Source organism: Strix aluco, chromosome 11, assembly GCF_031877795.1.
Source record: "Strix aluco isolate bStrAlu1 chromosome 11, bStrAlu1.hap1, whole genome shotgun sequence".
Taxonomy (NCBI): Eukaryota; Metazoa; Chordata; class Aves; order Strigiformes; family Strigidae; genus Strix; species Strix aluco.
In genome coordinates, this window is record NC_133941.1 from 13,416,435 (window position 1) to 13,440,549 (window position 24,115).

Below are 24,115 nucleotides of genomic sequence, written 5' to 3' on the forward strand. Positions count from 1 at the left end.
GTTGATGGCTACAAGCTCTTTAGAAGGGTCAGACAAGGAAGGAGACGCGAGGGGGTGGAGCTGTATGTTAGGGACTGTTATGATTGCTTTGAGCACGAGTATAGTGAAGACAGGGTGGAGTATCTTTGTGTTAGAATCAGGAGGAAGGCCAATAGGGCAGATGTTGTAGTAGGAGTCTACTATAGGCCACCCAACCAGGACAGAGAGGTGGATGAAATATTTCGTAGGCACTTAGGAGAAATCTCACGATTGCTTGCCCTTGTTCTTGTGGGAGACTTTAACTTCCCAGACATAGCGCTGAGGGATATGGTATAGTTGGGAACTGTCAGTGTTAGGTTAATGATTGGATCAGATGATCTTCAAGGTCTTTCCCGACCTTGATGATTCTGTGTGATTCTGTGTGACGCTAGGGAATCAAAGCCCAGATGTTTTCTGTGAAATTAAACATTACCAGAATAGATTCACGGCTGGGGGGATGTGTGGCATTACAGGTCACTCTGTGCTTGCCTGAGCCCAAAATACCAAGCTGCAGGGCAGGTTCCTGTGGTTTAGGTAAGGAAAGGGCTCTTTTGCCAAAGCTAGGCAGTCAGAGAAGGCTTCCAGGGGCTTTGCCAAGGTGGTGCTTTACTGTAGAGGAGGATGGACCCTTCAGCTATAAAACCTGCAGTCAACTCTTAGGTAGACTCTTCCTGGAAAGCACTTGGCGCTTGAAGTAGGATGAAGGCTATTTAATTTAATGAATGGATGGCTCTTTGTGACCTGATGTCACTATGTAATTGGAAATTATCCCAGGTGCTCAGAAGAGGTGCCCAAGACACCCGATCTGGAGGTACTCACTCGGTACATGCCCAGCGGGCGCAGACACTGGATGGCCAGCTGGCCCGCGGCTCTGCTCCCGTAGCAGCATCGCGAGGCCACGAAGCGCAGGAGGGCTTGCCTGGCCGCCGCCTCTGTCATCGGAGGCACACTGGGAGGCAACGGAAACAAAACAGATTTATACTCTTAATTTGTCCTAAAGAATTAGCTAGAAACATTCAGTGTATTTAACCTAATGCAAAAAAGTGAAGTAGAGCCCATTTGGGTGCGCCCACCTTTTTACACAATCACAGCTGGCATCTTTCTTATTACAAAAGAAAAAGAGATTTTCATTCTAAAAAATATCTTCATGTAATATCAGCAAGGTCAGTATTAAAGAGTGGTCGGAAATAAATACATGTGTGTGTAAACCCTCGCCTTCAGCGAGCTGGGTAAAGTTGAGCCGGTTCAAAACATTGCTGTGTCTTTGCAAGCTGCTAATCAACAGCTTCCCTGTCAGCTTATGGGATTAGAAATGACATTCTTTATTTTTCCAGACCCAAGGAGCCCTGTTACTATGAGCTGTTTTCTATTTTCTGTTAATAGAAACAGCAGCAGAAAGACTAACTTGTGCATGAAGCACATCCCGTGCCTCCCTTGGCACCCTGCAGCAGCTCTGCCCAAGTGCAGCCAGGGCAGCAGGTCCCTGGAGTTGTCATGGGCAGTGTGGGGCACTCCTACCTCCCCTGCCAATGGGGATAGAGTAACATTATAGAAAAGAAAAAAAAAAAAAAAAAAGCCTAAAAGCTGTTTTTCAGAGGTGGTTCCTCAAAAATCCTCATCAGTTGTCTTTGTAAGAGAGAAAAACCTACAGCAGCTGCCCAAAACTGAGACAGGTCCCTCTGTCCCACTGTGACACCTGACTGTCCATTACGTGTTTTTTCATCTCTCTGATTTAACACCTGTGGAAAGCATGTTAAAACACCATGAAGTAAGCGGTAACAGAGGAGATAATGTCAGCGTTTGCTCTGGGTTAATATTCAACCATGAATCCTTTCCTCAGAACTCATCACATCTCCAGCCTCAGTGGCCAACCACACTGTTTTGTTACAACCCCAGACCATATTCATAAGAACCCTCCCTGTCAGTGGGGTGACAGCTGAGATGAAGAAACCCCCTTCAATAAGAGCAATCACCGATCTCACAGCTCCCACAGCTATTTCGGCTGGCAGGGATGGCAGCGCGGGGAGGAAGACTTTTTGGCCAGGCCCCCCCAGCACTCCCCCAGCTTCACCACCCACCCACAGCATCCCCGGCACCGGCACGGCCGGCTGGGGACTCAGCTCTTGTCCCCAAGCCCGCTGCCCTCCAAAGGAAATTTAGCACTAGTATTCTTGAACCTTCACATTCCCTTTTTCTCTTTTTTGACCCGATGTTTGCTTCTCTAACAAGTGTTCACCAGGCATTGATCAAATTCATGTTTATTTAGTTTAATTAGTCACTTTCCTGTCCTTGCAGGACTGTGTTCATGAGATGCTTAGGCAGATCACTGTCTTGCAGTCATCTTTTCCCTTCTCATTAAGGCTGAGAATCATAATGCCACAAGCTATCCAGTCTGAACCCGTGTGTAAATGAAGAAAACAAACAGGAGCAGACTCCTGCCATCCCATACTACTTTGGATCAAATGTTGCTTCTTGAGCTGTGCTTCTTTTTTCTTTTTCTCCATGTGCAAAGGAAAAAGGTGTTTGTTTTGGTTTGGGTTTCGGTTTTCTTTTTAAATTCAAGATGAAAACCAGGAGAGAAACAAAGACAATAAGCAATATATAAAAGACAGAACAACCCGATCTCTGAGAGAAGGACTAGTACAAAACCCATGTGATACTTATATTCCAAAGAAAGCCTCAGGAGTTTGGGCCCTGCCACCAAGGATCTGCTCTGGTCATGGCCAGACAGAGGATCTTTTATCTGCCCTGCGGCTGGGGATGCTGGGCTGGGGGGAAGGCAGCTCTGCTCCTGTAAATTCAGTTTTTACCCCTGTCTAAGGCTCTCCCACACGCAAGTCAGCGCTGGTGCTTCTCTGCACCGCTGGATCTGTAAAACACCTTCACCCCACCACCGATGCCTGCAGTGGAATCAGCCCTTTGGCTGCCTCTGGGGCCCTGGGACCCCAGCCAGCATGGGGGCGGCTGCTGGAGGGCTCCCCCACCCCGGGGCAGCGCTGAGCTGCTTTTCCAGGGAAAAGTGCATAAACCACTTTGCTCCCCAAAGCTGCTTACCTGTGCCACACGAAGGGGGACCTGCTCCTCTGCTCCACGGGCTCACCTGCCGGGGCCAGAGGTGGTGACAGGAGCTTTGGTCCTACGGGAAAGGGCAGCTGAGGAATTCACGCCCAATTTAAACCCAAGACAGATTTTGCTCACAACTGCAGGAAGATTCAGCTGTAGCAGCTAAAGCCACTCCTGAGTGAGCAGTTTGCTTCACACCAAACACCTCACACACCCCAAAGAGAAGTTGCTGCCAGTCCAGCTCATCCCAGTGGCATTCCAGCAAAGCACTGGGAGGGCTCCCAGGTGAGTTGGGCAGCTGTGCCCATGCCTGTGCCCCCAGGGCTGACCCCACTGCTATGCTCAGGGCAGGGCTGTGGTCCCAACTCCCCACTCAGCAGAGGTCTTGATGACTTTCTAAGTAGAGAGAAGCACAGCCAGATGTCAAAGCCAATTGCTTTCCAAAACATATCTGTCTGCAAGAGGAGCAGGCCAGGAGCAGCAGCTCAGGAGGTAAAAAGCAGCCTGCAAGCTGGCCAGGCACATGCCCATTGCAGTAGCCATAGCATACAAGGCTCACGGGACTGTCCACCTTGGCAGCTGCTGTTGTTTCCTTACGGCCAGAAGATTAAAGTTACAGGAGAGCAAACTGTCCGAAAAACAAGAGGTCGGTGCCATGCACATACCTCTGCCCTGGATGATCCACTTGTAGTCATCCAGCCGTCCCAGGGGAGCAGAAGGCATCAGGGGATGTCCCAGATTCGGGTCCAGGTCCAGGTCACCTATAGTGCATGGACATGTCAGTGAGTGAGGAAGCCTCAAGGTCGGACAGTGCATGTAGAGACCAAACAGATGTCACAGGCCAACACACTGTCCAAGTATTTGCTGTCCTTTCCCACTGTCTTGCTTTCCCGAGCTCATTCCCGTGCTGAGGTGGAACAACACTGACACCCTGTGTAGATGACAAAGCCTTGCAGATACTCAGCTCCCTCCGTGGCCCGGGAGAGTGGGGACCTGGGCATTACAAACCCTGGAGGTCAGGAGCCCAGCTAGTGGGGAAACTGGCCCATCACCCTGTGGCATCAGCACCCCTTGGCCAGGAGCCCCGGGGAGCGTGGCTGCTGGCCAGAACGGACACCCAGGCCAGGCTGGGTAAAGCACACAGACAGGAGAAAGGCCCCAGGGGCTTTCCAAAGACCCAGAAACCTTGTCTGAAGAGCTCACAACTGCACACACATTTACATCTCTGATGGGACACGAACAAAGATGTGAAGGTCAGCACCTCTCACTGCCTTTGAAACGTCAGTCCTCAGTTTGACCAGCAATGACTCTGCTCTTTAGGCAACTGCCTTTTTCTAAAAGTTTCAGATTTATTTTAATTCACCTTGTGGGACATTGGCTGGTTTTTTCCTTAGGCACCACTCTAAAAATAACCACTAGTAGCAACTGGTCCTCCCGGTGCCTAACACAGAAACAATGCTTTTTATTAAGCCTTTTATCCAGTGACCTTTCATATCGCAACAACTGATTCCGAAAATTCAGTCTGTGCAAGAAAAGAGCGTGCGGAGGAGCCAGGAAATGCCAGCTTGGCAACAACACACAGTCTGACCGGCACAGAGGGAAGCTGAGGGTGGTCATCCATCAACTTGATTTACTAGCCTTTTCTTCTGAGAGCATGCTCCTTTCTTCCAGGAAGCTAAATTAAACTCTCTGTTATTTCTTCCTATGAAAATAAGAAACTACACGCTCCGTTTGAAATGTCACATCCCTCGTGCAGGAGAAGACAAGGCTGCCCTTGAGCTGAAGGAGCACAGGTTTCCAAGTAATGGTTAGTGCTACGGAGAACTTCCTTGTGAAAAATAAATCAGTAAGACGCCTTCAATGTGATTATCTCGGTCATGTCTAGACCAAACAGAAACATCTTCCTCAAGTGGTGGGTAAAGTATCTCAAACAATTTTGGATTCACTGGCCAATTAGTTGGCAGACCATGTGAGTCTACTGGGGCTTCAGTCATGATAAAGCTCCAGCTCCCTCTTCCATGTCCCAGGGTAGGAAACCGCACCCGAGAGGTGCCTTTCCTTCCCTCTGTGTTGGTGTGGCACTGCTGTTTGGTGGGTTTGATATGTCTGTCTGCAGTTGTGTACTCATAAGGAAAAGGACACACACCTATGACTGAAAATGTTGTGAATTTCCTCATTCAGAAAATGCAGCATTTACAAACTGTTAAGGACTGCAAGGATTTTGCACACCTTCAACAAGGGCTCCCTGTCCGCAGTTCACCAAGGCCTGTGCAGCCCCAGGCGAGTGCTGTGCTCGGCACGCATCGGGGAAGAAGGGCAGAGGGAGGACGAGTGCCTTCCCTTAGTGTGCTCCAGAGAAATATTCCAGGAGCACAAACTCCTCATGTTAACTATTATACCACAAGAAATCCTTGATTTTCATTCCAAAATATAATGGATTTCTGTACACGTTACCGAGAGAACCTAACTGCCTATTCTTAATGTGTAAATGTTAAACAAAAACCCATTTAAAACAAAAGATGGAGATAAGAGTATAAGTACCAAATTCCAGTCCAGTGGAAATGGTTTAAATGACCAGGTTAAAAATATCGTGAATTGGGAGTAAATAAATCAACTGCACAGTTGTTGCTACGGTGATGTTGTTGGAAATCACAATAGTCTATAAACATGAACACATAGGCCCATTTTAAAACAACAATAAGTCTGAGATAGACTTTGACAAAGCCAGGAAATTCAGAGCTTAGGCTGTTACTCATCCCATATTTCAGGTTTTGTTCTGTATCATCGGAATCCAGCTCTAGACACACCAAAATAGCCAGCAAAACTCCGAGGCAGAGAAGCGAGCTTCAGCCTTGGGCTCGAAGCTCCGTTTGTCAGACCTGTGTGCAATCCACATCACCGCATCCCCCAAAGCCCAGTGTGCTGCAAGGTCCTGGGCACCGAGCACACCACCTGCGTGGCTCCAACTGGCATCGAAACGTGATTCCACCTTTGGCTGAAAATCAGGTTATCAGAGGTTTGGCCTTTCTGTAAGCAAATAGGGCCATGCTGGATGGTTGTTAAAATATGGCCAAACCTTTCTGGGCAATTCTGTGCACTGCCGTGTCCTGCCCTTCCTGCACAAGGACACCAACGGCTTCAAGTATCTTCCACAGAAGGACTCCCTGTCCTCTAATGACCCCAGGACATTGTCACCTCTCCCTGCTGCTCTGAGAGATCAACCACAATGAGGGTGAGAGGCCACAAGCCAAGTAAAGACCTACTTGGGTGGAAACCTCTGTTCGCTCTCCTGAGGTGCCCAAGATCCACAGGGTACATCTGCACTTAACAATTATGTTCCTCAGGTGTCTAAAGTCAGGCTTTTATGAACAGTCAGACATGACAGTCGTATGCACTCAGACCCTACATCTCAACTGGAAGAGCCCTTGTGTCTCACCCAAGGGTGCTGTCCGCTAAGCACTCACTTGCGACGTCAAGGCTCAGCATGTGGCTCATGACAGAGGGCAGCCAAAGGAGGGGATATTGGCATGAATGCACCTCTGTAAGGGAACCGGGGTGGGGTTCCTCCTGCCAGAGCAGTAACTGTATTTTATCATTTGGGGAAATCCCTCTTCAGAGAAGGACAAGTCCTGGGCAGGTGTAAACCAAGGCCAATCGCTGCTTTCCCCGCACACCCCTCCAGGCAGCCGTTGGGGACAGCAAATACTGCAGCTGGGAAGCAGCACCTGAGCACGAGCCCATGGATGTCATCAGGAAGACCCCCATTTGCACTGCATTTAGGATTGGAACCCATAGCCAAAAGTTTGGTTGAGTCTCAATCTCTGGCAAGCTCTGGCAGTTAACCTGCAGTTCTTGTCCCCATCAGTCACTTCCCTGACTGCTTCACACTCAGGCTGGTCAGGCTGGGTGTCAGCCCTCCACGCAGCACCTCCAGCACCATAAACTTCTTTTTTTTTCCCATCTGATTAAACAGAAACTTCCTGTAACATCATTATTTCTTCCTAAGCTAATCAAAGCTTTTCTCAACCATAAATTAAAGAACCTCAGAACTCAATTACTTTTCAGTAACATCAGTGACAGCAATATTTCACTGGGGGCTACATAATTAGAGTTTCTTCAGGCATCATATTAACATCTAATGAAAAAGATATAGTCAAGGGCATAAGATCAAAGCTCCATCATGACAGATATTTTGATTAAGTAGCATTTTGTTAAAAGATAACAAACCCCAGTTTAATCTCTAACCCATGTCAGGCAGTTTATAGTGTATTCCAAGAATCCCACCTTAAAGACAAAGGTAGGAAGTGTCCCAGAAGCAGAGATTCAGAGGCTAAATTCATACCTCTAAGGATTAAGTCCCTGTCCCACGGGAATCAGTGGGCGTTGCATTATGCCTAAAGGTGTAACAACTCCTTTAGGTCACAGACATGGCACAGCCAATGTGCCGACCCTTTCCTCTCCTTCCAAAACACCGACTGGACAAGTGCACATGTTTGGTGGAAGAGTTCAGTTCTGGACACAGTTATTTTTGACATATTACTTGCAAAAACAGTTTATGATTATCTAAATCAAGAAGTACAACTGCATAAAAATAGTAGAGAAACCTGTCAACATGGCATGCAATGTATTTTTTTCAGTTTTACTTACTGTCTACTTTCATTTCTTGTTCCATTTTCAAAGGCTTGGAGCAGAGATGATCCTGTCCCAGCAATCTCCTCTAGAATACATTGTTTTCTGCAAATTCTGTGCTCACAGCAATGAAACCCAGCCCCCACGAGCCACTCCCCTCTGCCAAACAATGCAGATGTTGGGAATTAATGAATTGATGTCAAAGCTGGACAAAGCAGAAGTTTGCCAGGAAGGAAAGTGCCACACAGCCCATGCACACGATGCTGGCTTCCCAAAGGGAAGCCCCACGGGAGAGGAAGATGTTCAGAAATCACAGAGACTGCACATGGGACCAAATTACAGCCAGAGAGGCATAAAGAGACTAGAAGATCTTTCAGACCCCTTCATGGTACGGTTGAAACCCAGTTGTATGAGGCACAAGATGTATTCACCAGGGGCTCAGCTCGAGGCACCCTTCCCTCTGCAGAGAGGGAGCTGCCTGGGTGCCTGCATGCAGGCAGGTGCCTCTGGGGCATCACAGGAATATTCCATGTCTTCCAAGTTTTTGGTGTTAGCTTTTTTCTAGAATCTAGTATAATTATTAAATACCTGCTAACTTCGGTGTAGATGCTAGAGAAGACATCACCAGTGCTTCATTCAGTGCCTTTTTCTTGCCAAACTGTGTGCAAGCCCTGTACGTTACCGAAGTCGAGTCCCCATGGAACACGATAGCTATGCAATGAGCTAATGACTGCACAGTCACTGAGTTATCCTCAGCTTTCCTACCTTCCTCTCGGGTATCTCATGGCTGTGTTTTCTCCACTTGCTCTCCCCAAGCCTATCATCAGCCCTTGAGAATAGGGAGGGAGCAGCATGATGCTGTTAAGCTTATAAGCCGGTGACTATGGCCTCCGAAACCAGCTAACAAGAGGCTTTGGCCAGTTAGTTAACGATCATAAATTATGAAAAGAGCCTGGTTTTAAGAGATGTCCCTACTCAACAGACCTTACCTCTCATAGTCATTCTTGTAGTTGAAAGGCTGCTATCCACTTGAATAATCAGAAGAGAAGGTTTGCACACCAATACACTGGGCTGCCACGCAAGTATCTGTGAGAACGTAGGTGATTTCCTCAGAGTTTGCTGCATTTTTTGTCAAAAGGACCAACTTCTGACCCAACATCATGGTCTGCAAAAGCCTGAGCTTTCACTCTGAGGTATTTCCGTGCATGGGCTCTAACAGCGGGAGAAGGGTTTGCTTCTCTGCAGTGATTTGTCCACCCAGATTGTTGCGTGAATAACTCAGTTAATGCTGCAGGGGAGTGACTGTGCTGGTAGCGGCACACTGGGGTCCTGTCAGCTGGAGAGGGGTGTCCTTTTAGTCCAGTATTTAGCTCCAAATGTAGATGCAGCTGTTGATCCATCACAGCAGCAGCTGGAGGAGCTGTCATCCCTTTGGGTCCTTTCAAGTTAAATTGTGCAACTATTGATAATAACATTTCTTTTTTTAATTTTCTTTAAAGCTTAAATCAATAGCTTAAGCATCCTAAATACATTCAGGGCTCCAACTACACCATGCTACTTGCAAGGTTTGAGCCTTCTTGTATCTACTGGGGCTTCAGAGCTTGCCAGGGGAGCCCACAGAGGCCATCAGCAAAGTCTTACAGTGTGCCAGCTCCAGCCCTGACAGCCCCTGAGCTGGCAGGGGCAGCAGAAGGGGCAGGGCCTGACTGTGGTTATTAACGCCAGATTATCCTTTTCCCATCCAAGTCCAAACCTGTCTCAGTAACTGCCTAATTGGATTTCATGTTAATAAAGCCCATTAGCCACATGTGTCCAGAGGGGCTCTGCTCTTTGTCACCGTGTCTGTGCGGTATGGCAGGCAGCGTTAATCACGTTAGCAGGGTGCTGCTGCAGCCCAGAGCTGGAGCCAGTTTCTTAAAAATACAAAGAAAAGTGATAAGGGGCAGGCAGGGAAGACCTGCCCTCCAGAGTAGATCTGGAGAGCCGCACAAATCCTCCTCCTCCACAGCACCAGGGCTACCAGGGGAGCTAACCACTGCAGTCTTCCGAAGGGCAGCTGGGCTGTGACATGAACCTCAAGCCCTGAGTGTTGAAGCCTTTTGTAATGACAGGCAGGTGAGATTTGCTTTTCTATTCACAGTGGCATGCTGCAAATTTGGACAGAGGAGACTGGCAGCTTCGTTTGGAGATATAATTAATGTAGCTAGGACTGTCAACACCACAAATGCAAGCTGGTTTTAATTATGTTCAGACAGTTTATGCAAGGACAGCCTCCGACACAGTTATGTTCAGCAGTGCAAATGATGCCAGAGAACAGAAATTTATCACTCAGCTTAAGAGGGCTGCGGGTAGGTGAGTCAGGATGCCAGTGTGCCAGTTCCCCAGGTCAGCACCCACCCCATTGTCCCCCAGCAGAACTTCTCCGCACAGCTCTCACAGGGGGCACAAGATGAACACCGGAACAGAAAGGAAAATTAATTCCCTTTAGCAAGGCAGCGTGCAGAGCTTCTCTGGTACAGACATTGCTGTCATCTTCCCTGAGCCATCCAGCACCACTGAGCTCCACTGTCTGCCGAGAGCTTGACATCCCAGCATGAACTTACAGCCACACAGCCCCAGCGTACACCATTGCATAGTCTGCCTGACAGCTACAGCCATATGTGATGCCAAGCTGATGTTGTCAAACACCAGGACATTTGACAAGCATCTTTACAATTCCACGCTGACTGTCTAGCTATAAAGCATTATTTAGGCCTGTGCTAGGTGCTTATTGCTGGCGTTCATGCTTTGTTGGAGAGACACTTTTGGGAAGCACTCTTCTATTTTTGATTATTGTCTCAGAGACTCTGAAATCTGTCAACAGTAGAATTATTCTGTGTAGTTTTTAAAAGAGCTCAAAACCATAACTGTTTAGGAGTGTTCACACCCTTAAATGTATGTGAATAGCATGATACAAAGGAAAACAAAGCTGTACCAAAGGGCCTGTTGGATCATGATAACATTGTTACGGAATTGTCCCTTTTCACTGGAAAAAAACCAAGCTACAAAAAAAAAAAAAAACAACCCACAAACCAGAGCAAAGGAAAATCTTGATTCTGTGGAATAGGATAATGGGTTATGCTTAACAGCATTAAACAAGGGGATGTGGGGATTATAATATGTAATTAGAAATGTGACATGGCTGTAGTTATCTATGAGCAAGCTGTCATCTTGCCCAGCACTCACAACCGAGGATCAGAGCAGAGGGTATGTGCCAGTGCCATTTCTGAAAAGTAGGCAAGCATCGCTTACAGAAGGTCACAGTAAATTTTAGATGAGTTGTTAAAGCTTGGAGAGAGTCAGTGGCCTAGGAAGCAAGCGGCAGCTCTGGACTAAGGCTACGAGCAAACCAACAGACACATGTGTTAGCACTGCTGCCAGCACGCAGGACTTTGATCAAGAAAATTCAGCAGCAGAAATAGCATCCTGCGTGGTCTTTCAGAAATCTACCCCTAACTACTAACGAAATCTCAAACCTTCCCTGAAAAAAGAGTGGAGTTGTGCTTTTGCCTAATGGAAAGCGTGAGCGACATGGGAAGAAAAGGGATGGCACCAGAGCTGGGCCAGGGATGCTGGCAATATCTTCTCCACTTGAGAAGGGGGATGCGGAGCTGTGAGCGCTGCTGTTCTGTGCTTGGGAGACCAAACGTACAGACCCTCAGTGGGGACAAGCATACAGAGCCTCCTCAGCCCCCGCGTGCCAGAAATCCTGTTTATTCAGTTTCCAAAAGGGCTGCCTTTGACCTGAGCAGCCCAGGGCTGGGCTGGGTGGACTATGGCCACCCATCACCCCTCAACACTGCAGCATGGCTTGGGTTTGTGTCTCAGAGGACAGCAGCAGAACTGATGCTTCCTGAGCCACAAACTGAATTAAGCCTATTTTAAGCAGAAAGACCAACAAAAAGCTCATGGGTGGGTAGGAAGGTGCATTCAGCCCCAAGGGAAGCCCAGAGAGGGTCTTCTCAAGCAGTTTCAGCACCTGGCAACAGCAGTAGGTCTGTCTGGCAGTTTGCACCCAGGTCCTACAAAGAGAAAAAACACACAACACTATAGTTTCAGAAATCCTTCTTTTTCATCTCAAAGCAGGAGCAGATTTGGGCATTTTACTGCATCAGCCCCAAAGGGATGAAGACCCTGCTCTTGTTGTGCAAGATGCACATCTTCTTGTGCTGTCCTCAGGATGTCCAGCTCCCCCAACCCTGCTTCATCCCCCACTTGCTTTTGGGGTGGTTTCTCACAAGATGAAGCTGGCAGGTCCCCGTAAACATCTGCAAGTGAATGCGCTTGGAAATTATAGGGCACAATCATCTGCTTCCTCATATCCCACAAAAATATAGGATGAATCCAACAGTCCCATCAGTTCAGCATATGCCCCTCTCATGGGATTTTCAGAAATACTTAGTGAACTAAATAGGATATTTCAATGCAAAACCGTAAGGGAGAAATAGAAGGTTTTACACTTTTATCCATCCTCTAGTGTCAACTCCAAGCAGCTTTTCACTAAGCCATTGCTTCCTTCTCCACAGAATTAACACAAGTAGAGAAGAAAGACCTAAAGAAATACTCCACAATTTACTGTTGCACTGATAAAAACAGAGCCTTTATGCTGTACTGGTAGGTGACAGTTACTGTATGTGCTACAAGAAAATTGGGAAAAGAATATCTGGTTAATCTAAAGGGAATGAATAATTATTGATCTGCTACACTGCTCAACAATAAAGTTGAAGGTCTGCACAGAAATTAGTTTCCTGTAATTCCTTCACTTCTATTAAATAACTAAGATAAAAAAATCAGTTTAAGTTTCTCCAGAAGCAAATTTTTCCAACCAAAAACTTGCTCATAGTCACACCCCCTCCCAATTTTGCTCAAGCTCAAGGCAAACACTGCATTTTCTAAAGAGTTTTATCCCTTCATAAAGCATTCCCCGTTCTGTTTTAAATCTAGGTGCTTTTTAATGGAAAAAAATAAGATTTAGAATGAAAAATCTGACTCCTGCTCTCATCTTGTAGTTTGAAATTGCTCTTCAGACGTGACTCAAGTTCCCTTCCTCCAGCCCTTCCTTCCCTCCCTGCTCTGGGTGTTCATCATTCAGCAGAAAGATTTACCTGGCTTTGGCTCTCGGCAGGACCAGACCACCCTCACATGATGGCACAACAACATTTTCCCGGGTAATCCTCTGCATAGACTTGCTTTTCATTACCGAAGACATAGTAGGAATATGCCTTCCCTTTCCATTCATATTCAATCTTAGTGAGGGGAATTAGCTCAATACCATGTTTCTGCAAGAAGGAAAAAAAAAAAAAAAAAAGTATTTTTTTAACTACCTCTGATTGTAATCCAAGGGACATTGGTGTATGAGATGCATTTTGAGGTCTATTTTATTTAATGGTGGTACTGGATGGATTGGGATGATCTCCCAGGGGTTGGGGAAGGATGAGAAGAGCACCTGCAACAGGGTGAGCAAAACCAAACGTCAGCTGATTTTCGAAGGCCAGAGGTTTTGGTGCAGGCTCACATCTTGAGCTGGGAGGGTTTTAACCCCAAAGCAAAGTCCTTATGGATTAGAGGATACTGACCCATGACCAATGCTCCCCTGCTGTGTTGTGTGATGGTTGGACACGTCTGTTTTACACACAGATTTGGGGAGAAGAGGCCCCCACCTGGTATTTGATCCCCTTGCAGTCCCTCCACAGGAGGCTCAGTCCCCAGATGCGTCCTTACCTGTCTCAGTATCCGTGTCTCTTCTGACACCTGCATTTGATGCAGGGCAATGCAGGACTCGGCGCCCCGTGCGATGGGCTGGGGGAAGCTCAGAGGAGTCACCTGCCAGGTGAGACAGAGGATGCACTTCAGCACCCAAGAGACGCTTTCCAAACAAATTAAGGTGAAATCCTCACAGAGATGCAACACGCATGCCTTAACTTCTGTTTATCATGAAAGACAAATATTGACCATCTATGTGCTCCTTGGCATATACTTTATGTACAAGCCTTTCCCCAGAGACAATCATTTCACTCATTTGAATTGCAGCAGCTCACCTGCAGGACTGTGCAAGCAGCATCTTGGAGCACTAGCATCCCTCGGCCCCAGGGGGCAAAGTCAGAAAGCTGCACCCAAGGAGGGTCCCAACCCTCCCCTGCTCCCACCATCACCGATGGCTCGTCAACACCATCTCCTCAGGTCCAACCTGCAGAGCCATGTCTTTCTGAATCTCTACATGTGGAGATCCATAATTCTGGTTTGCAGCTCAGGTTTGTCCCTCTTAATGACCAACCTGTGTAGGTATTTCTAACATCTAGGCAGGCTCTAAGCACCCACGAGGATCCAGTGAGATTTATGAAAGACTCCATGTTATACAGCCACTGGAAAACTGCTGTCATGTTTTCCTACTAACAAATAGTGAAACTCTCCTATATAAATTATGCCATTTATACCTACTCAATTTCTGCATCTGAAAATTACTTTACGGTTAGAAGAAAGTTCACAACTACATCAGTGTGTTCTGTAGCTTCCAGACAATTAACGGAGCTGCTGAGTTAATGGGCAGATTACCAAGTCGTGTTCCTCACTGAAGAGCTCCTTCCCTGTCACCTCCTGGAAGCGGGACAGAGGAAACCCCTGGTTCTTGTCGACAACGTATTCTGCAACACTGTTCTTCCTGGGGGAAAGAGCAGGGTGAGTTCTGAGCCGCCCTCCCCGCTCGGGGGCTGCAGCGGGGCACGCCCAGGACAGATGTCTCAGGCTCCCTCCACCCCTTTAGCCAGAATTCGGCTGCACATGGAAATTGCTCTTTGGTGTTTAAGCTCTCCCCCTCTGTGAAACCTGGTGCCAGGCACAAGGCACATCTCCCCAGGCAGAGGGGAGGTGGGAACCGCCGGCCGCTGCCCAGCCAGGTACCCCCAGCTCCCACAGGGACAGGGCAGCCCCCCCTCCCCTCGCTCATGGCCTGTGCGGGAACCCACACAGCCTGCACCCAGGAAGGAAAAGCAGTTGCAAGACTCAAGCGGTGGAGAATGACCAAGCAGTACCCCAACACCCACCAGCACATGCGGACATGCCTTCTGAGAACAGTACTGAAGTCACCTCGTTTAGCATGCTGGGTTATTTTTACTAAACACAACCACTCAGGGCCTGAGTATTAATTTTTTTTTCTGTCTAATTCTACCAGCTTTGCACCTTCCCTGTCTCTGAATGTTTTGAAGGCAGGTACAGTAAACACTGTCATTTCACATTGCATAGCTAAGCCTAGCAGAGCAGCCTGGCTTACAATGCACTTTGTTTTTCCTCTAAATTACAAAATCTTCACCTTTTCCTTGAACACCAGCACTACCAGCAGCAGCATGAGTAGCCTGTCTGGTCCCCGGAGCAGGCTGCTCTGGCTGAAGGTGTGACACCACGCCGAGGGGCTCCAGTCCCAGTATGACAGCATGACACCCACCCAGCTCGGCTTTGCTGGGCTCCCACTCACCAGGTTATGGACAGCTCGGAGTGGAAGAGCAAGAGGCCCTTTGTGTCGCACCGGGCACAAGGCACACGGCCCTCCCCATGGCAGGAGAAGCACCTGCACAAGGAAAACCACATGAATTTGGGTGGTTGGTGTGAGCACCAGCAGAGAGGAAGCGTGCCCAGCCCGCAGCTCTGCGTCCCTCTGTGCTGCACCTCGCCAGTGCCACGGGGCGACAGCGGGGAGAGAGGAGCTGAGCAAACCGAGTGTTGGCAGCTGTGCACTCGTGTATTAACTCTAAAGGGGAAAAAAAATCCCTACATCTTGCCTAGTGAATGTCTCTGCAGAGGAAAGAACAGATTTACAGATTTCTTTTGACTGGGGAAATCAGGCATTAAAATGGCGTAATTCGTTAATAAAATCTGCACAGGGTGGGTATAAAGCCAGCTCTCATGACGGATCCTGTGTGTTACCAAGCCACCACGTCCTGGGGCTTTGTCTGTGTTTGTAAAGCACATTGCAAGCTCGGCACACATGCTCTAATTTTCTGTTAGAAACAGGTTTTTTGTGCCCCCCCCCCCCCCCCCCCCCCCCGCATACACTGATGTGTCTTCTTCATTTAGCTGGGTTTGCAGATAGCATCTATTTGTTCACCTCCACTGTCAGAGAGAAAACAAGCTCCTAGTAACCAAGCTGCCACTTGGATGGTATTTGAGTTTTTCCTACCTTATCCGTCCTGAACCGTTACAATGTAGGCAATGACTAGAAATGTCATCACCATTAGTGCATCTACCACTTCCTCCACAGAAAATACAGGTACGCTACATGCAGAAAGAAAACAAATAATAAAAAATATTAATAAAAGAATAATTCTCTCATTTATAATCGCTGAGGTCAATTTTCTGAATACCACCAGTTCAGTGAGACCCAGAGAGCAGTCCCACGCGGATAAGCAGAACTGAGCAGGGGCTGTTACTCATCCCCGTGCAGGGAGCATACATACATGTATCTGTTTCAGGACTTACATTCCACGGTTCAGGAGCTTCCCCTGCCAGCCCTCTGCCCCTGCAGCAATTTCATGCCTCAATTTTGCCTTCACAATAAGTCTCCTATATCCAGCCAAGCACTTAATTGCTGAGAGCAGGGAGCAGCGTGCAGCTTGCCCTTGGCAGCACAGCTCCCTGTGCCACTGACACTGCTCTGCAGGGCATTCGTAACTCCATTAGAGGAAAGAGGCCGTTTATGACCTGGTACCCAGCTCCCCCGTGCTGGGGGCTCCCTGCCATCCCCATTTGCCCGTGCCATGGCCACTGGCACAGCTCGGCCGGTCTCTGCCTGCCCGGCTGCCTGTTCTGCTCTTAGATGCTGGGGTCAGGCAGGGATTGCAATGGGGGGCGAGAGTGCTCTGCAGGGATCCTGGCACCAAGCATCCTGCTATCCCTCAGCACCAGCAAGGGCAATTCCTCATTATAATTTGACCCAGAGAATGAGATCTCACCTGCCCATGCTGCCCAGAGGCTGTATTTGGGCAAGCTTGGGCAGCCCTCCTGGAGGAACAAGACCAAGCCCGTCCTGTCACAAGGGTGACCAATCACCCATCGCATCCCACCACCTCTTCGGGCACACTTTGTTTAAAAGCAGCTAGCCCAACGAGCATTTCAGCGTTTCTGACCCCATGGATTGATTATACAGGCAGCTCTCCCAAGAAGAGGCCTGGCAGAACCCTGCACCCTGCCAGGATGAGATGCTGTGACCACCTATATCCCTGGCCCACTTGCCCCAGGGACAAGTCATTCCTTTTGCCAGACATCCCCTCCTCGCTTGCACACACACCTACTCCTCCAAACAGCCAAAAAAACAGCTTCTCATCCAAACCCAGCACTAAAATAACCTTGGATGCATATTTACACTAAAAAACTAAAAACTGAGCTGACTACAGATGGGCAGTTAACTAAAATAATATTTACCGATATAAGAAAAGCACTTTCAGTGGGAAACTGTTTCGTATTAGTCCTTATCAACACCTCAGCACCACTCTCACATGATGGACCTTCAGGCACGTCCTGACACTCTCTACTCCAGCCATCAGCACTAAAACCTCACTATTGACATTGTTGCTTTATCTTTCCATCTCGGTGCAACCCATATGAAGGAACACTGGCATGGCAACCAGGCTCTGTCCAAAACCCCCTAGTTCCCTCATTAGGGAAAACCTAACTGCGTTTCTAACTTTACTGAGGTGCCTTTGTTTCATTTTTCCAGATGCTCTGTGTTTCCCTGGAATTCCCTGTGGAATGGTTTTAATACATGACCAGGTTTTCAGTTTAGGGTGTTAGTAGTTTTGACCCAATTCAGTATAAATTAGGTCTTGTTTTTCTCAAAGAAAATGGGGTCAGATTTAACTCCAGCTGATAAAATTTTCCAGAGATTTATAGGTTTTGAATCAGCCCCATAATCTTCAGTTCTTAAACTGCTGTACGGTGATTTATGCCTCTTCCCTCACACTTTCCTCTTTGTTCTGCAAAACCCGTCAGAGATGTACGGTAGCTTTCTCCTCTTGGAAAGCAGAGGAAACTTGTTTCATCATCCCATAAAAAACTCCTGATGTTGTATATCCCCTCCACTTGGGAGAATGATTGCAAAGGCAGCATCCAAGAGACCTGGAAGAGAGATCCTGCCTTGTCTTCACACAACAAAGTTCTGTGCTCATCCCGCAGCTCAGGAAAAGAAAGGGGATGACAAAGGAGGTTAGCTGGCAACACGCACTTTTTGACAGTATTTTTAAAATACACGTTTTGTTCTCTCTCACAGTGGAGACAATATCCAGAGCAACCCCGCGAGGATCCCAGGCCAGCGTACCGTGCCACGTCCTCCACACGTGCCGCATGGGGCCCAACCGGCTCCGGAGCAGCTGGGACAGCCCTGGAAGCCAAGGAGAGGGAGCAGGGCTGTCACCGCTGGGCGCGGGGCCTGGCCACTGCTCACTGCCAAATGCCTTTATTAAACCTGTCTCGCTATAACCTCGCTCTGCAGATCATCTTGGGTCTAGAAGAGCCGGAGATAGAGAGGGCTAAGGGCTGTGGCGTAGCCCCCATGCCCACTCAGACCCGGCACAGGTACTGGAGGGAGCAGGATTGGGCCTGGCTGGGAGTCTCTCTTCCCTACAGTCTGGACCACCTGCCAGAGGATGCTCTGGCCCCAGCACTGAATGGGAACAGGAGCTGGCCAGGTGGTCTCTCCAGACTAGCTGCACTCAGCCAAACCCCAGTTAGGATAGGTTTTTCTGCCCGATTTTGTTTGTTTTATCCCAGGAGTAAAAGTAGTTGGGCTTTGTTCTATTGGGTGGGTACAAATAATTTTTCATGGCAACTTGCCCACTCAAAATGCACACTCCAGACTATTTCAAGCAGTAAAAGCAGGGCTTTGCCAAAATCAAGTGCTAATCCTTTATCTGAAGCTATTAAAATACTATCATTAGTTCAAGCAGAAAAACAATGCTTCCTGCCAGAACCAGAGTTATCTTTTCTTATCATTAAATCATGAAGGGAAGAAGAAATAAGTAGAACGGTACACCAAAAAAATGGTTGTTCTAATGAGTAAAAATAACTCTGTCAAAATAGGTACATGTAGCAGATACTTATCCAAAAATACAGAACTGAATAGAATAGTCCAGTGGATTTAAAATGAATAAGTACCCTGTGCCATGCCAGACGCTGCAGAAGAGCAGCCTCAGGCAGCTCACCTGGACCCTGTAGGTGTGGGGCACTGGCAGATGCATCTCGCAGTCAGCAAACAGAGGAGGGGGGTCCACGGCCACATCCCAGAGCTCCGGGGGCACCGCTACCTCCGGAGAGTCCACAAACCCACCTGGGGTGGGGGAACAAGGCAAGATGGTAGGGACATGGGGAGCCTGCCTGGATGCCCCTCAGCACCCAGAGCCGCCTTACTGGCAATGGGGACAGCCACTGCCACCTCCACCACCCACAAAAGGACAGCCCAAACCATGCCAGCTCCCCAGTGCCCCCCTCGCCTCTATTTTGGTTGTAGCTCTTTCCTAAGAAGCTGAGCCCTGTCCCCCAAACACCACCAGTTGCAGAGACTGGACACATGCCAGGGACTGGACATCAGCAAATCCAGCAGAGCTGGCAGGAGGAAGCACCCATCACCCCTCACAGCCCAGGCTGGGTGCAGGGATGGGAGAGCTCATTGGGTCCTGCAATCCCTGCACACAACATCTTTGACTTTTTCTTTGGAGAAAGCCCTGCTGAGTGACCCAGAGTTGGGAGAGAGAGCAGTTTTTCCCTGTCCTGCATGGCCCCAGGACAGTCAGCTGCCCAGGGACACCGATCGGCTTACCCCTGTAGGGCTCGCTGGCTGGAAGAGTGCTCCTGCTCTCGGTGAACGTTTGCAACCAGTACTGGCAAAATCAAATGAGAATTAAGGGTGACAGGGAGCCTGCTGGAAGGGGACAGAGCTGTGGGCTGAGCCCCACTCCCCACCAACACCAGCAGGACTGGAACCAGTTCCTGTGTTGCATCCACCAATGTTCTGGCAGCTGGGAAAGAACAAAAATCAGAACTGGCTCTTGCTTTGCCGAGAGGCTGCCTCGGCGCAGGCCGGCACATGGCCGTCCCTGTCCCACAGAGGAGTGGCAACGAGCATCCCATGTCCCCAGCCCTGCTGGCTCCTGGCACATGTGTTCAGTCCCAGGACAGATGCTGGTGTGCAGTGCTGTTAACCACAGCCTGCAGTCCTCTGCGGAGTCCTCACGCTTACTGAAGAAAGCAGGGTGAAATTATTAATTTTTTTTAACTGTGGCAACATAACACAAGCTGAAAGCTCAAGAATTTTTCATTTTATGTCACACACCTCAAAAACATATCTGAAGTAATTTCTTAGTGCAGTGGGTCAAGGTATAAACCTACCACACAGCTGTGCATACAACATCACCTCCTTACTCGGTATGTGTTCATCACAGCCAGGCTCCGGACCACCATGTGTTTTGCTGGGGCAGTCCTATAGCAGCATTTGTTGGTTGCAAACTGTACGAAGGCATCTTTGGCTTCATCCTCAGATATATATAAGATGCTGGGGAAAAAAAATGAAATCAGGTAGTTTGAAAATGCATAGTTGATGTGATCTCCTGAAAGTTTTTTATTTACAAGGGAAAAAAATATTAAAAGACCAGTCAAGATTCATTAGCAATTTCCATGCTTCATTTAAAGTTGTGCACATCGAGGTGGTTTCTTTTATAGGCTAAATCATTGTGATTTTCCCTAAGAGCAGAGCCCCCAGTCTCAGCAAAGAGCTGGTTTAAAGGTCTGTCACTAAGCAACCAACATTCAGTGCGCCTGAGCCTGCGTTTGCTTGTCATCACCCCTTACAGCCCTTCGCACGAGCAGGGCTAATCTCACTGATCGGTTTTAATGAGACAGTAGGCAATGTCGGAGGAAGGTGCTCACCTCCTCCCACAGCACCCGGTGCCGGCGCTGGGACTGCCATGGCTCTATGGCCAACATCTCCCTTTCCATTGGAGGCAGAAAATGACCTGCCATATCTTTGAACATGTTTCAACAACAGATGAAAAAGGTGGTTTACCTCTCTTCTGCTTGAAACGACACAATTTTTGGAGGGGACAGCGTGGAAAAGCGTTCACTGCCTGGAAGGAAACAGGAAGGCAAGATTGCTGCTGACTTGCAACACTATTGTTTAATGTCATGAGCCAAGTTCCCTCTTGTAGAGAGGGTGATTTGCTCCTTTACTCCCACCTCACCTTCCCCCCCGCCTCGCTCTCACTCCCCATGGCCCTCAGCCCCCACAACCTCTGTGATCCCCGTGCGATGCTGCACCCAGGGCAGGTACCTGTGCCACTGCCGTTTGCACCAGAGCCTATGTCCACCAGCTCCTGGGACAGTGTGAAGGGCTCCACGCTGTGGGGGACACTGGGATCCGCCACGGTGCCTGTGTGAAAGAGGGGGTTCAGAAGCAGTGACAGCTAGAAACACCCCCAAAGCGCCATTACGAACTGCCAGTGGTTTGCAAGGAAGAGGCCCCCAGGAGCACCACGAGCAGCATGTGTGGTGTCCAGCATGACATTTAACGTTTCAGGTGATGAGATCTTTCTTTTCCAGTGGTTCTGCAGTGATGAGGGAGCCCGTCCAAGGGGATGTGCCACCAGCAGGATGCTCTGCGCTGATCAGACATGGCCTGGGATACCCCATGCTTCCCACCACACCGGGGTGCAGAGGCTCAGGAACCACCCATTTGCCCAAAATCCTTAGTCCAGCAGCAGCCTCAGCGGGCACGGCCACCCACAGCAGAGACCATGGAGGGGCTGCAGCATTTCAGGCTGGCAGGCAGGATCAAAGGAAGGGGAAGGCGGGCAGCTGGAAAGCAGCACACAGCCACAGCAGAGAATAAAGGCAAGTCCCAGGCTGCTCGCCTTCTCAGCTTTTTCATCCCATCCACTGCTTTGAAATATTGGATAGATGAGAAAAAAGAAATGGCTCTGAAAATGATCTTCCAGGGAAATTTATTCAGGCAGGTTTGTCCAGCTCAGTGCTCTTTTATCAAAATCAGTTGCCAAACTAAGTTACTTTGGTGGTGAGCAATCTCCTCACTGATTTCAAACTCACTCAGAAAACAGTCTGCTGTGAATCAGCCCTCTCCTTCTAATCATCTGGAATAAAGTCACTGTTATATCTTGTGTCCCGCTTTGCCTCCCAGCTCACTCCGTGACACAACATCCTTTGTTCCAGCGTGACGGGGCAGAGCCCAGTGCCACCAGCACATCCCTGTGCTGGCAGAAAACACCAGCTCCAAAACCTCTTGCTTTTAGAAGGAACATTTAATTTCCACAATGTCTGCAGCACCCACCCAGCAAACTCTTGGTGTTTCACTCTGCTGTGGATCACGTTGTTGGACTTGTACCAGTTCCCAGCGTTGCACCCTCTGTCCCACCCTGGCTGGACACCAGCCCAGCCCTCAGCCTCCCTGCGCCGTGCCAAGCCACTGCAGCCCCATGCCAGGTCCCCCCTTCCTGGCAAGCCCCAATACCCAGCACTGGGGCAACCCCACCACAGAAGAAAGGATACTCTGACATCCGCTCCTGTTGCCAAATCAGAGTTTCACAACATCACCTTCCAGTACACCGTGGCAGGCAGCAGCACCGGCAGCCAACTGGCAACCTATAGCCCTTACCAGAGCACCCTATAGCCCATCCACAGCTCGAGCTGATGACAGGCACAGCAGGGCTGACTGGGGCGGCCACTCCGAAGAGCTTAAGCAGCAGTCCAGTCCTCTGGATTGCTGCCAGTTCTGCCCATACCTGGCTTGTGGGGTGGAGGAGAAGGGTCCGGGCTCCCACAGCTCACCGGATCCTCGTTCCTGCTCAGAAAACAGCATACATACACATCACAAACCAAATCCCTTTGGGAGGCAGGCAGGCTGGGCAGGGAAGCTACAGATTAGTCTGTCCTCTCCTTCAGGCAGCAGCACCAGCAAGGGGTTCTCTCCCTGGTATTTTCAGCTGCGCACTTTTCTCAGAAGATAAATTCTTACGTCTTAGAATCTTACCTGTTCAACTCGTCTTTCTCCATCGCTCTCCAAGGACACAGCTAACTTTTGCTTGAGAAATGAACATCTCAGGTTGGTGCGTGGGGCTGGAAACACCACACCAGCTGAGGAAGTTGCGTTAGCAGGGGCCTCCGGGCTCCCATGGGGCCCTGCTGTGGTTTTGGGTCCAGAAAACACAGTTACTTACACCCAGCTTGTGGAGGACAAGGGAACAAAAATGCACGTTTGCAAACAGGACATCTCCAGGATATTAGGGCCTCTGAAAGGACCATCCTCAAAGTCAGATGTAAACTCTCCTTGGCTCCAACAGAGCAGCTCAGACTCTCACCCTCATGCCCACTGTGCCAGCATGTAAACAAACCTGCAGAAGGTATTGTTTAAAGACTGAAATTATTGCAGTTCAGAGAATCGCTTGCTTCCCTTTTACTGCTTGCACACCTACACATCCAGTCCTATTTCTTAAGGGACAAAGGCATGCACAGCACATTCCCCCGGCACCGCTGTTGGCTTTTTTTCCTCTCTCCATCCCCTTCTAGTGAGCCCAAAGCATTTGGCCAGCTGCTCCACACTGCCCAGGCAGGCAGAAGCCAGGATGCTCCACCGCCTGCTCTCAGGAGAGCCTGTCCATGCCAGGCCAGGGGAAACCCCCCCAAAATTCAGCTGTTTCCTTTAAGAGGCAAATCAGCAGAGCCAACTTTCCCTAAGGAAAACTGGAGCCAGGGCCAGGCAGAGGATGTTCTTGGGTTGGGCACAGGACGATGCCCTCAGGGTGGGCACAGGACCAGGCTCCCTGGCAGCTCCTCACTAGATGGAGCTCTCTGTTCAGAAACGGCCCCACACACTCGCTGCTAGAAGACAGGATCACCCTCGGTTTCTTTCACCGATGTGTTTATGATAAACTAAATATAATCCTTTTTTTTTTTCCACTTGTAGCTCTGCGGAGTAATCTCTTCCCCCACGGTGTAATCGCGATGTCATTAAATTATCACGGAAAAAGTAACAAAGAGCACAAATCTGCCCCGTGCTTCCAAGATGATATTGAAACGCTCCTTGTTTTAAGTTTTGCAGTGCACACCCCGAAATGCATCCATTCTGTCTTCCCTGGAGCCCCCCTCTGCAGAGGGCTGGGTAACACGCACGGCCTCGTTCAGGGATGCGGGGATAGCGGCGTGACAAGCAGACACAGGATGCGAAGCCTCCTGACCTCTGGAGTTAATCAGGACCTTGAGTCCTCATGTCTGTTTTGAAAAAATGTGATGAAAGATTTAAAAGTTTGGTTTCTCCCTGAACCAAAACAAGCCCTCTAGATTCCAGAAAAATAAGGTCAGTCAAATATTTAGGCTTTTC

The 24,115-nt window shown here is 48.9% G+C and overlaps 1 protein-coding gene across 5 annotated transcripts in view; it reads right to left on the minus strand.

The window, feature by feature from the left end:
* SSUH2 (ssu-2 homolog) overlaps positions 1–22,939 on the minus strand; it is a 35,192-nt gene extending 12,253 nt beyond the window's left edge. Inside the window, exons 1-15 of one of the 5 annotated variants that reach the window (XR_012624709.1) lie at positions 22,769–22,939; positions 22,521–22,579; positions 21,056–21,154; positions 20,792–20,852; positions 20,152–20,281; positions 19,550–19,610; positions 18,936–19,060; positions 18,053–18,115; positions 15,920–16,014; positions 15,218–15,310; positions 14,302–14,407; positions 13,471–13,572; positions 12,855–13,028; positions 11,729–11,771; positions 3,767–3,842 (exon numbers count right to left, since the gene is read on the minus strand). Coding sequence is in view for 4 of the 5 variants with exons in the window: in XM_074836201.1 (XP_074692302.1) it covers positions 12,888–13,028; positions 13,471–13,572; positions 14,302–14,407; positions 15,218–15,310; positions 15,920–16,014; positions 18,053–18,115; positions 18,936–19,060; positions 19,550–19,610; positions 20,152–20,281; positions 20,792–20,852; positions 21,056–21,154; positions 22,521–22,579; positions 22,769–22,791 (1,158 nt within the window). In the remaining variant the exon portion in view is untranslated. Of the gene's footprint in view, positions 1–837; positions 968–3,072; positions 3,155–3,746; positions 3,843–7,728; positions 7,799–8,699; positions 8,797–10,783; positions 11,772–12,854; positions 13,029–13,470; positions 13,573–14,301; positions 14,408–15,217; positions 15,311–15,919; positions 16,015–18,052; positions 18,116–18,935; positions 19,061–19,549; positions 19,611–20,151; positions 20,282–20,791; positions 20,853–21,055; positions 21,155–22,520; positions 22,580–22,768 lie in introns of those variants that run through there. The other 4 variants (XM_074836201.1, XM_074836203.1, XM_074836204.1 and 1 more) reach the window with 4 other exon arrangements.
* Positions 22,940–24,115: the final 1,176 nt, after the last annotated feature.